This window comes from Capra hircus, chromosome 1, assembly GCF_001704415.2.
Source record: "Capra hircus breed San Clemente chromosome 1, ASM170441v1, whole genome shotgun sequence".
NCBI lineage: Eukaryota > Metazoa > Chordata > Mammalia > Artiodactyla > Bovidae > Capra > Capra hircus.
The window spans coordinates 96,812,328-96,824,875 of record NC_030808.1 but is presented as its reverse complement, the minus strand read 5'-3'; the positions used below and the strand labels follow the sequence as shown (position 1 = coordinate 96,824,875).

The 12,548-nt window shown below is 37.1% G+C and overlaps 1 protein-coding gene across 4 annotated transcripts in view; it reads left to right on the top strand.

Moving 5' to 3' along the window:
- Positions 1-7,950, top strand: part of GPR160 (G protein-coupled receptor 160) — a 64,084-nt gene extending 56,134 nt beyond the window's left edge. For all 4 annotated transcript variants that reach the window (XM_018047940.1, XM_005675333.3, XM_018047948.1 and 1 more), the window contains exons 2-3: positions 2,860-2,975; positions 6,561-7,950. In XM_018047940.1, the coding sequence (XP_017903429.1) occupies positions 6,626-7,642 (1,017 nt within the window). In that variant the 5' untranslated portion in view covers positions 2,860-2,975; positions 6,561-6,625 and the 3' untranslated portion in view covers positions 7,643-7,950. The remainder of the gene's footprint in view (positions 1-2,859; positions 2,976-6,560) is intronic.

Here is a 12,548-nt window from a genome sequence, read left to right as displayed (position 1 = left end):
TCTTTTTCCTAATTTTCCTAAGTTTCTTTCTCAGTTTGGTTGGAGGTTCACAGTTTTATTGTTTTGGTTTTTTTTGTTTCAAAGAACCAGTTTTGACTTTTTTCTGTTGTGTTTTAAAATTTCTGTTGTTTTCTGCTCTTTCTTATAGCCTTCCCTTAGTTGCTTTGGGATTTACTCTACTCTTTTTTTTTTTTTTTGGCCACACTGTGAACCACGTGAGATCTTAGTTCCCTGACCAGGGATTGAACCTAGACCCTCAAGCAGTAAGAATGCAGAGTCCTAATCACTGGACTCCAGGGGATTCCCTTACTTTTCTTTTCCTTAAGGTGAAAATTTGGGTCACTGAATCAAGACCTTTTCTTCCAATATAGGCAAATATAAGAATGTCAGAACAATATAGTGCAAAAGCAATTAGTTTAGTGGAAATTAAAACTGAATTTTGATTTTCCTGATTTTCTTATATTTGCAATGCTGCTTTTCAAAATTCTTTTTTCTACTATAGATTTATAAGTTCTGATAATATAAATAATACATGCTATTCCTTAAGGAAATGTTAAAGGTCCAGAGAATTACAAGGCATTTTAAGTGTCAGGATAGGCCATAACATATAATCACAAATCCTTCCAGCCTGATGTAACAAACTGTCTCCTTGCTTCCACTGCCCATCCATTCTGAATCCCTGGGGCTTTGCTGCTCCGCACACAGTCACGCGAGCACCCAGGTTGACAGGTCCCACTGTCTGGAATACATGCCGTTGATTCCCTGTGGCAGAAGGAGCGCCCTGAGGGACTCTGCTCCGCTCCTGTGGGTACCAGTAATCTACATAGTCACTCTTACTTGGAAAGTTCATTCGCATAAATTAGATCCCCTTCTACATTTCCAGTTGTGAGATGAGCCATAATTGTGGCTTCCTGAAGAGTTTTGAAGTCAGACCCAAGGCTGAACTTCAAGCTTCAACACTTAACAGTCATGTATCCCGGGGAAATGTGCTGGTTAACCCCCGAGCATTTCCTCATAGGAAAAAAATGCCTACTTTTCATGATGCTTGTAGGGGTTAGAAAAAAAGTATGTGAAAACGCTGGACAAGGTGTAATACATTATTTCTCCCATAGGCTTTCTTCATTCAGGAGGTTCAGCAAATCCAGGTACAGGCTAATCTCATTTTCTGTGTAACAGTAGACCAGAATGTTAGCTGTGCTCATCTTCCCATCCTGTTGATGAAGACGGTTTTGTTAAATTTTTCTGTGATTGCGTAACACAGCCGCTTGATTGTAATAATGCTATGAAGTTATGTATCTTTTTTGTTTTACTCTCAAACTTTCATTAATGTGCAGCAGACTTTACAAAAGCTACATGTGTGATATTGCAGCTGATTTTTATAGGTGAGAATTCAGCTGCCTGCTATTGAGCCAGATACTGACTGAAGTTATTTGTGAAATGTGAAGGAGTGCAACTGTGCTCACTCAGTTTTTTTGTTTGGGAAAAGAGAGTAATTTTTCACTTAAAAAAAATGTTATGTTAACATGGAACAAGTGCCAAAGGTCCTGAAACAAAACAATTTGAGAACTGCTAGTTAGGCTCTGAACCAGTGGGTGAAGACTGCCGTGAGAGCAGGATTCTTGTTATCCGCACTTGTATCTCAGGGTCTTTGGTGACTTCATCCAAGTATCAGGGTCTCCCGGCAATGATACAGAACCTGCCTGCCACTGCAGGAGACCCAGGCCAGGAAGATCCCCTGGAGGAGGAAATGGAAACCCACTCCAGTATTCTTGGAGAATCCCATGGACAGAGGAGCCTGGCGGGCTACAGTCCATGGTGTCTCAGAGTTGGACATGCAGAAAGAAAAACACAAATACGGCATATTAATGCATACTGCTGCTGCTGCTGCTAAGTCGCTTCAGTCGTGTCCGACTCTGTGCGACCCCATAGACAGCAGCCCACCAGGCTCCCCCGTCCCTGGGATTCTCCAGGCAAGAACACTGGAGTGGGTTGCCATTTCCTTCTCCAATGCATGAAAGTGAAAAGTGAAAGGGAAGTCGCTCAGTCATGTCCGACTGTTCGTGACCCCATGGACTGCAGCCTACCAGGCTCCTCTGTCCGTGGGATTTTCCAGGCAAGAGTACTGGAGTGGGGTGCCATCGCCTTCTCCGATATTAACGCATACATATGGAATTTAGAAAGATAGTAACGATGACCTTATATACGAGACAGCAAAAGAGACACAGATATAAAGAACAGACTTTTGGACTCTGTGGGAGGAGCTGAGGGTGGGATGATTTGAGAGAATAGCATTGAAACATGTCTGTTACCATATGTGGAATAGATCGCCAGTCCAGGTTCAATGCACGAAACGGGGCGCTCAAAGCCGGTGCACTGGGATGACCCTGAGGGATGGGTTGGGGAGGGAGGTGGGAGAAGGCTCAGGATGGGGGACACATGTCCACCCATGGCCGATTCATGTGAATGTATGGCAAAAACCACTACAATATTGTAAAGTAATTAGCCTCCAGTTAAAATAATTTTTAAAAATACATTTAAAAATCAGAGGTGACTGAGCACATGTGTGCACATACACCCACACACACACATATAATCTAAGTATCTTAGATTATATCTTTTATTATTAGATAATAATAGATTATTTATTATAATTATCTATAATAGATAAATAATAAATAGATTATTTATTTATTAGATCTCTTTTCTCCCTTTTGCTGGAAAAAAGATTATAAACAATTAGTTACTTGCTCTAATCCCACAAATAGTTTTTCTAAGCAGAGATCTGAAGGCAGTTGCACTGAGCTGCAATTATTTAGATGGCTATTAATGGTGGTTATTTTTGTTTTCATTCACACACAGCTTATTTGCATGGCGTTTTGGTGTGCCAGGAACCAAAAATAAGATAATTAAAGGCAGTGAAACTGAAGTAAAATAGGAAGATCATCAGCCAAGAAGGGCCTGTTGGAGGAAGCAGAGTAAGTATAGTGTGTCATTAAAAATTTGTTGGGTTGTATTAATACATGGAAAAGCAGAGACTGGGTCAGTGAAAAGAAATAATGTTTTGTTTCTCTCAGGATTAACAGTAATTGTTAATTGTAATTGTAAACAGTAATTTGTTTCTCTCAGTATTAACACTAGTACTTCTAAACTGGCCAGATCACACAGCAAGCCCAAAGATGCCTTGAAAAGGACTTGCACGTTAACTTCTTAAGTTGTGTAAGAGCATGACTTGTCTCAGAAGTAGTCTAAAACATCATGCAGGAAAGGATTGTATCTTAATAAATCTCTGAATCCTAGTAGTCAAGGGAAGACTGGGGACAGGTAACCTATCAAAGGACTTTTGTCCCACAAAATATTGCAATTTTAAATACTTTCAGTGGTTTCTGGGGGATGTGGGGTATAACATTTTCACCTAAGAAAGTTTTGGTTTCCACGTCATTTTCCAACATACTTCCCTTTAACTGCTAAAAAGCAATAAAAATTGCCTCAATTGCCTGTCTTCCCTGGGTCTTGTTTTTCTTGCCTCTGAAGTTTCTTCCAGCTCTGTGATTCTCTTACATATGCCGTTTTAAACTTGTCTTCTCTCTTCCAGTCTTCTCTTGAAGAGGTTCCTGGTTTGTGACTCCTTGGCTGGGGCTGCCCCCGCCCCCTTCCTCTTCTCTGACCCTCCTTAGACCCTGGGAGACACTCAGGGCTACTTGCCCACTGTAGGGACCTGTCTTTCTCAAGCAGCTCCCCTCAGAGAGTCAGTGGTGAAGTGGAAACTTGGCACACATTCCTTGGATGTTTCCTACTTAAACACGATTCCTTAGCCTTACTTTCTGAATTTTGGATAGGAGTTATAAAGGACATTGATGATTCTTTCTTTTAATCCTAAACATACTTTTTAAAAGTAGGTCTTTATAAACCCATACCATTTCCCTTCCCCTCCCCGATTCCCAACATCTGCCACTTAAAACTAAGCCAGTTCTTTCCTTGGCACAAGGAGGATTTCATATGGTCTTATCATTCCACCCAGGTTTCTTTACCCAAAGCCAGTAGCATTCATCATGGTGGTAGCCATGATTCTGTGCCCTGGTGTATCAAATCTGGAATGGAACTTTTCTGAGAGGGTAAAGTTTATAGTGTATTTTGAGTATAGTTTTAAAAAAAAATTGAGCATACACCCAGAACTCGTTTGATTTGTTCTTTTATAATGTATAGTTATGGAAATAGGTATTGGGTGATTTTTATAGTTATCTTTACATATATACGTGTGTGTATTTAAATAGGTACATTATTTGTGTGCCTTAATGACAAGGTAGATTTATATCCATGAGAGTATGTTAAAGACAGAATTATCCATGATCCTTGTTAGAGAACAGTGAGGCAGACTCTAAGACCATGGCGATAGGCACGGGCACCACAATACTGGGGTTTTTGCAGTCGGGTGTGGAGACTGGACTCAAGCTCAAATGCAGTAGAAGTGGGAATTTACAGCCAAGGAAGAAGGTAGGGGTCTGTGAATGGACTACTACCCAGGAAAACAGCAGTAGTGAGAGGGGATTCTGGTTAAACTGACTTATCAGAATTCTTGCTGAAGGCAGGTCAAGGTGGTTAAACATCACCTGAAGTATAGTGAGGATGAGGAACCTGATCAGACATAGAGGGGGAGAGATTCTGGCTAAACCAACTAAGCAGTATTCTTGCTAAAACTGGGTAATGTGAAGACAAAAATAAAAGCTTAGAAGTTGGCCTAGTTGAGAAGAATTGAGAGACACTGTCAAATTACAGTTGATTTTGTCAACAGAACTGGTGACCAGCCCTCTCCCATACCAATTTCTTTTCTTTACCCTCAGACAGGATCCTCATAGCTTCCTTGAAATTGTGTTACCTGTTTCTAGGCAATTTTTTTTTTTTTTTTTTACTTCTTAGACTTGATACTCCCTTATTTTTTTTTTTTCCTCAAAGTTTGAGAAATTCAGAAAAACCTGTAAGTGGAATACCATATTAATAACTTAATGTGTACCTTTTTACTTTTTCTGTACGTGTATAATATCTTTAAAAAAAACATGAAGAATTGCTAGGTAAGTGCAAAGGAACAGGAATGGAGCTTGAACAGCTTTACAAGCAGGAAAAAGCAATGATGAAAGAGGAAGTTCAAAGAGGAAGGAATCAGGAAAGGATGGAAGAAAAAGAAGGAAATTCAAGAAACATCCTAAAGACAAAAGGCACAGTTGACCCAAAGTTGTTTCTGCAAGACTGTTATATATATACACCACTGTGTATAACAGCAAGGAAAAAAAACCCAGCCCCAACAGTAACGAAAAACTTACTCATGAATGTCAACAATTAGGGATAAGCTAAAAGTGATACCTCCTTATGATGGGCTACTAAGCAGCCATTAAAAATGTTTCTTGGGATAGGAAGACTTAGTTTTCACTCCATATTTTCTACACATTGAATGTTGTTATGCCTTGTGAATGTTACATGTTTAAAAAAAAATACCATGCTAAATTTCAACAGGAGGTTTACTTAAGTGAAACGCAGGATAAAAAATTACGCAGCTCCATTCTTGTTCCTTTGCACTTACGATGGCACCCACTCCAGTGCTCGCACCTGGAAAATCCTGTGGACGGAGGAGCCTGGTGGGCTCCAGTCCATGGGGTCGCCAAGAGTCGGACACGACTGAGCGACTTCACTCTCACTTTTCATTTTCATGCATTGGAGAAGGAAATGGCAACCCACTCCAGTGTTCTTGCCTGGAGAATCCCAGGGATGGGGGAGCCTGGTGGGCTGCCGTCTATGGGGTCGTACGGAGTCGGACACGACTGAAGCGACTTAGCAGCAGCAGCAGCAATTCTTGATGTTTCCAGGTAGCCCTACTTGGTCCCTGCTCCTTCCCTACCTTCTTTCATCTCTCCAGGTGCCACACTTGACAGGTCACATCCAAAAGATAAATCTTTCCTTCACCAATATTCTAATGATTTTCACCTGAACCATCTGTTTTATATCTTTGAGCTTTGGAGATTTATTTAAATGATGATCCTACGGCTAAAAGGCTTTGAAAACAGCTATACTAAAGGGGCCTCATGAGTATCATCTAAATTTAATGGGCAGAAAAACAAAACCAGGTAATGTCTAGAGTCAGAGTGGAATTGAGTCCACAGCTATCAGTGGATGATTGTTCTGAGTATTCTGATCAGGCTGCTATTTGAAGCCTGTGTTTTGGCTCTGGTAAATAGTGTTTTATCTAGCTTTTTAAAAATATCTTGAATTTAAACAATTTAAATTGAAATCAGGAGGAGAAGGGCATTCAAGAAATTTATCCTCAAAAAATAAGTTAACTAATTTAAATAAAGCAGTTTGTTAATAGATGCGACCATCTGCATCTCAAAGAATGACCAGAGTATATGCATGAATTCTTCTCGATCGTGTTCTGTGTGAGAAATATAAGGTTAATTATTCAGGGAAGTGACTGGATTAAAATATTTGATTTCTGAGGTGCTTACTTTGTAAAGTTTTACAGTAGTGAGAACATCAAGATGGCATCAAGGTTTTCTTTTCACTTTTCTTTGCAGGGATGGAAAATCAACTGAAGCACTGTTTGACTGTAGCAGCAGGCCTTTGAAATTTAACTCAAAAAATGAGTGCCCTTAATTCAGAGAACTGCTCTTTTCAGTACCAGCTGCATCAAACACATCAGCTTCTAGATGGTAACTGTCTGTTATTCTTGATTATACTTGGGAAAATACTGTTAAATATCCTCACATTAGGAATGAAAAGGAAGCACACCCATCAAAATTTTTTGGAATATTTTTGCATTTCACTAGCATTTACTGACCTTCTTCTTTTGGTGAATATTTCCCTTATATCTTATTTCAGGGATTTTGTGCTTTTGGGCATTAGATTTACTAAATACCACATCTGCCTATTTATTCAAATTATTTCTTTTACTTACGGTTTTTTGCATTATCCAGTTTTCCTGATAGCTTGTATAGATTATTACCTTTATTTCTCTAAAGCCACCAAGCTTCCATTTAAGTGTCAAAAAGTATGTTATTTCTTTACAATTATTTTAATTTGGATTTCTGTCCTTACTTATGTTTTGGGAGATCCAGCTATCTACCAAAGCCTGAAGGCACAAAATGTTTATTCTCATCAATGTCCTTTCTATATTGGTGCTCAGAGTTACTGGCTGTCATTCTCCATGGTGACAATTTTATTTATGGGTTTTATAACCTCTTGGTCAGAAGTCATTACCTTGGTTCAGGCTGTTAGGATAACTTCCTACATGAATGAGACTATCCTGTATTTTCCGTTTTCATCAGACTCTTCTTATACCATGAACTCTAAAAAAACACTCTTGCCCAAGTTGATCATCTGTTTTCTTGGTACCTGGTTACCATTTGTACTACTTCAAGTAATTATCCTTTTACTTAAAGTACAGATTCCAGCTTACATTGAAATGAACATTCCATGGTTGTACTTTGTCAATAGTTTTCTCATTGCTACAATTTTTTGGTTTAATTGTCACAAACTTAATTTTAGAGACATGGCATTACCTGTGGATCCATTTGTCAACTGGAAATGCTGCTTCATTCCACTTATACTTTGTAATTTTGAGCAAATTGAAAAGCCTATATCAGTAATAATTTGTTGATATGTTACTATGTTAAAACTAAAGCTACAAGACTAATAATTTTACAAACAGGAAAGAATGAGGCCTTGGGAAATATAAGTAGTTAACTGAAGCTCTCCCCTGACCCCAAACTTTCATACCTTTTCAGAATGTGTCTTTTGGGGGCTTTATTTATGAGTTTTAACAAAATACTTCCAAAAACATATTTATACCTGTTGGCCATACTCATGTTTGTGTTACCCAGAAAACTACTACATACAAACTGTTATGTAAATCTGAGATTCTTCTGCCCACTTTTCAGATTTAAATAAACATTTTTATTAAACTCAGAGCAAGAAAATCAAGATTGTTTTCTTTAAATAGTTTAAATATTAACATAAGGAAAGGATTAGCTCAGTTTAAATTTAGCTAATTTTTAAAAATACATCTGTTCTTAATGCAAATATTCCTAAGAGCAGAGTTTTTGTTGCTCACCATAGAGAATTGGGAGTGGTGACTGGGTCTCTTCCATGACATACCAGATGTGTTTTCAGTTGTAACTTAGATCTGTCATAGAATCTGCATGGCAACCCATAATCACATTGGCAATATACCATAGTATGAAAGAGTTTATCCTTAGCACTGTTGATGTTGTAGGTTGGATAATCCTTTGTTGTGGGAGCTGCCCCATGTACTATATAGGATGTTCCGGAGCACCTCTGCCGTTCATCCACCAGATGCCAGTAGAACCTCCTTCCCCAGTCACCACAATCAGTGTCTCCAGAAATTGCCATACTTACCTTGGGCAAGTTCGTGTGTGAGAACTACTGAAGTGAAGCAATCTGAATGGCAGAGTAATCTGAAATCACACTGTGAGTTAAACTACAAAGACACCATCTAATTTGTCAATGTCTAAATATATGTTCTGCTTCTGTGTTCCTTTCCTTCTTAATGTATGGCTTTCTAACTGACCATACATGGGACTGAGATATTTAAAACTATTTTACTAATAACTAGTAAAGACTTAAAACTCTCTGCAAATTTTAAATCTGGAAAATGTATACTGTTTCTAGCCCCTTTTTAAGCTGCGGGTTTACAAGATGCCCCATTCTTCACAAGCTTTAAAAAAAAAATTATTCAATAGACTATCCAAATGGAAGAAGCTTTTATTTGTAAAGAAATGAACTTACAACTGGTCTACAATATATTATTGTAATATAAACAATATAAATAAATGATCCTGTAGGCCCACTAACCTTCCATCCAGACCCACATGAAGCAATGTTACAACAATATTCTATGTGAAAATGTGCAGGTTAACAAAGGTGCAATTACAAGCAAGTTTAAGCAGCAGAGTATAAGGTGCTTTAATTTAACAGTTAATGTTGCCATCAACAAACATCTGAATGTTCAATTTTACTTCACTGAATACAGACACAACAAATATGAAAATCTAAAATTCATACACATGCTACTGTTAATATGAAAGTGCTTTCTCTTTTAAAAAAATACACCAAATGGACAATCTTTTTACATAGATCATGGTGTGCTCTTATAATGCAAAATTAACTTCATTTTCAGGTTATACATTTTAAAACTGGTAGCTACGGACACCAATCTAGGAACACTAATGCTAAGAGTTCTAGAACTATTTCATTTCCTGTAAGGAGGACTCTAGTACAATATCCAACATAAAGAATACATCTCTATATAATCTTAACATTTGTTTTTTGTAAAGATAAAAAATGTTTTCTTTCCCCTTGATGATGCTTTTTGTTCATTCTGCATGGATCAGTGTTTGAGGTTTTAAAATATGAAAATCCTATTTTAGGACAATGGAAGGAACCAAAAGGAGGAATTTAAATCAGTTAACATGTCCTTAAAGCATCAAAAATAAAGTTTTTTTTAAAAAAAGTTTATCACAATCTGCCTTTGTTAAATCAACAGCAAAAAGTATGCTTTCAACAAGCAAGAAGACAAAAAGGGCTGATTCAACAAAGAGGCTTGGAATGCCCAACACCCGTGTCAGCTTCCATTCTGCACACTGCTGTCTACAACTCCAATCTTTATCACAAGCTCACCCCTTACTGTGAGGATAATTTTTAGAGCTTACTTTGACTTTTTTTTTCCTATGGGAAAAAACATGCTTTTGAATGAGGTGATTGAGAATCTAGTTAAATGTCTTGGAAATCAGATGTCTAAAATTATTACCATCTTTGCACACTCAAACTGGTCTTTTAAAATTTAGAATACACATACAAAAAATATTTATGTAATATTTTAACAGCAAAAATATTTGAAAAACTAGGTAAACTAAAATACTTTAAAAGTTTTAGCCAGTACCATGGAAAAAATTTTTTAAACCCAGACTATCTGGTTACTTGGATGTTAGTGTTCCTATTTACAAACACTTTATTACAGATTCTATTCTTAACACTTATTTGGCCATTTTCCTGCTTTAAAAAGCTGTTTATGATACAGAGAAGTTTTTTTAATCTTTTTTCATTTTGCATCTATTATGGAGAAATTAATAAAGTGTCAAACAGGAAATTACACCATAACTCAGAATTCTCTGGTGGCAAGGAAATTTCTACCCAATTAAATCAATCCTCCCATTCTGTGTTTGCTCCCCAAATACTTGTAAATTCAAGCTCCAAGCATGGAACTGTTTTATTGTTTATAGGTTCTGCATGTTAAAGGAAACCCCTTTACTATGTAAAAGATGTGTGCTTTCTAAAAAGTAGATATTTGTAATAGTTGTAGAATTTTATGTAGTATTTCTTGCTTTAAAAAGAAACACAAAAACTAAACCTGTCCAGCAAGCTCCTTTGAGATTTTTCAGTTTTCAGAAGTTACTGCACTGTCAATACTGGGTGTAAAGCTTTCTTAGGAGAGAATGTATATAGTAAGCCAGCACCAGCTTTCCTCATGATCGTTCTGCCACACACCCGCACATCAATACCTCCGGGACAGACTCGTGTCAAAGTAACTGAGAAATATGGGCTGTTCAAATAGCTTCAAAATGTAAATCTTAAGTACCTTTAATTTTATAAGCTAATCAGGTCCATGGATTATTATGCAAAATGTGTTACAGGAATTGTGATATGATTCAGTCAGACCCCTTGGATATCATCTAGCTTAATCCTTTACCCAATGCATAAATGAGCTCCAACTTTATATTCACTGCATTAAGTAATAATTTATGCCAAATGTTTTAATAAACATTTATGCCAAAATGTTTATGCCACTATCAAAACTGAGGGCAAGAGTTCCTTAAGTCAGGTATACCAACCACACACTGCACTCTACATAGGGAATGTTCAAATGGTTTGCTAAATGAATGGATAAATGAATGACAGTATTTAGATGTGTTTAGTGATTTAGCAAGCATTTAGAAAAATCTCGACTTCCCTGGTGGCTCAGACGGTAAAGCATCTGCCTACAATGCGGGAGACCCGGGTTCAATCCCTGGGTTGGGAAGGTCTCCTGAAGAAGGAAATGACAACCCACTCCAGTATCTTGCCTGGAAAATCCTAGGGACGGAGGAGTCTGGTGGGCTACAGTCCATGGGGTCGCAGAGAGTCAGACACGACTGAGCGACTTCACTTTAGAAAAATCTCAATTAGCTCATCTGTGTGAATTTTCTACCTTAATCCTAAGGAGAACAAAGACTGTGGGTGTCCCAGGAAATGGATCATAATACATAATTATCTTTTAGCCAAAGCTCTTAAGTGTGAAACAAACCATTAAAAAAAGAAATTAAGAGAGAAAGAAGTAGGAGCAACTTTAAAAAAATACCTCACTATGTGGTCTGGAATCATAGTTTATACAGCTTAAAGATGACTTAAACAAAATCAACCTTTTGAGTAGTATAGGCTCCATACTGAATATTCAGAAGAGGGAACAGGTTATAAGCTTAGTAATGGCCTAAGATATCACACAGCTAATTTATGAACTAGCAGTAAAACTCCAGTCTCCCAGCCAGTATTTTATCTTCACTTACCATGTTCATTTAATGATTATGTCCACCTATTGTTTGCTACTGTTATTATTTGCTAAGTTATTATTTAGTACTACCTAAAATTATGGTTTTAACATAAATATTAGAAAAGATTTTAGCAATGAATACATCTGGTTTGCTTGAGGCAAGACTAAAGTTCCTTTTCTAAAACAGGTTGATGTTCATTTCACTACTATTCCTCATCACTCTCTTATAAATACCAACTGTTTCACCTCCATCCATTAAAGCTCCACAAAAATCAAGGATTTAGCACTGATAATAGTCCCTAAAGTATAACTTTTAAGTCAATAAATGACAACTACTATCAATCCTTAAGATTACTGGCATCAATTTAAATAGGTGGTCTAAAAGGGCTTACTTTTATTCCTCTTATATTTAAAACTGTACCATGTTAGCATAATAAGTGCTTTAAATTTATATTGATTTTTTGTCCAAATTAAATTTCATTCATTACTTTTTAAAATATTTTAAAACCTTGGCACAGGCTTTCTTTCTATGGATTCACACTGATGGTACCAATATCATTCACAGCAACTGTACTTTTCAGTAGAGAAAAATGTTTTAATGTACTTCTTCCCTAATGTCGGAGGTTGAAATAGTCACCTTTAATAAGTAAAGTTAAATGTTCATAAGCTGTTCAAAGGGGGAAAAAAATGAAACTGTGGAAAGCATTTCCCAAAGCTTCCATGAACATGGCACTTCAAGAGGTGTGTTGTCAGAGTAGAATGGGAGAGCTTTTATTAGAGAAGCTGGGCTTCAAATCTGAGGAGAAGGGCAGGTCTCCCTTTTCATGCAAGTATACTAAAATGCAAGTTCAGAAAAAGCCACATGTTTTGCTCTGGAATATGATGATTATTATTTGTACTAGTGCTTTACAGTTTTCAAAAACAACTATCATAGTATTTTAAAATAGATTAAATAAGCTCT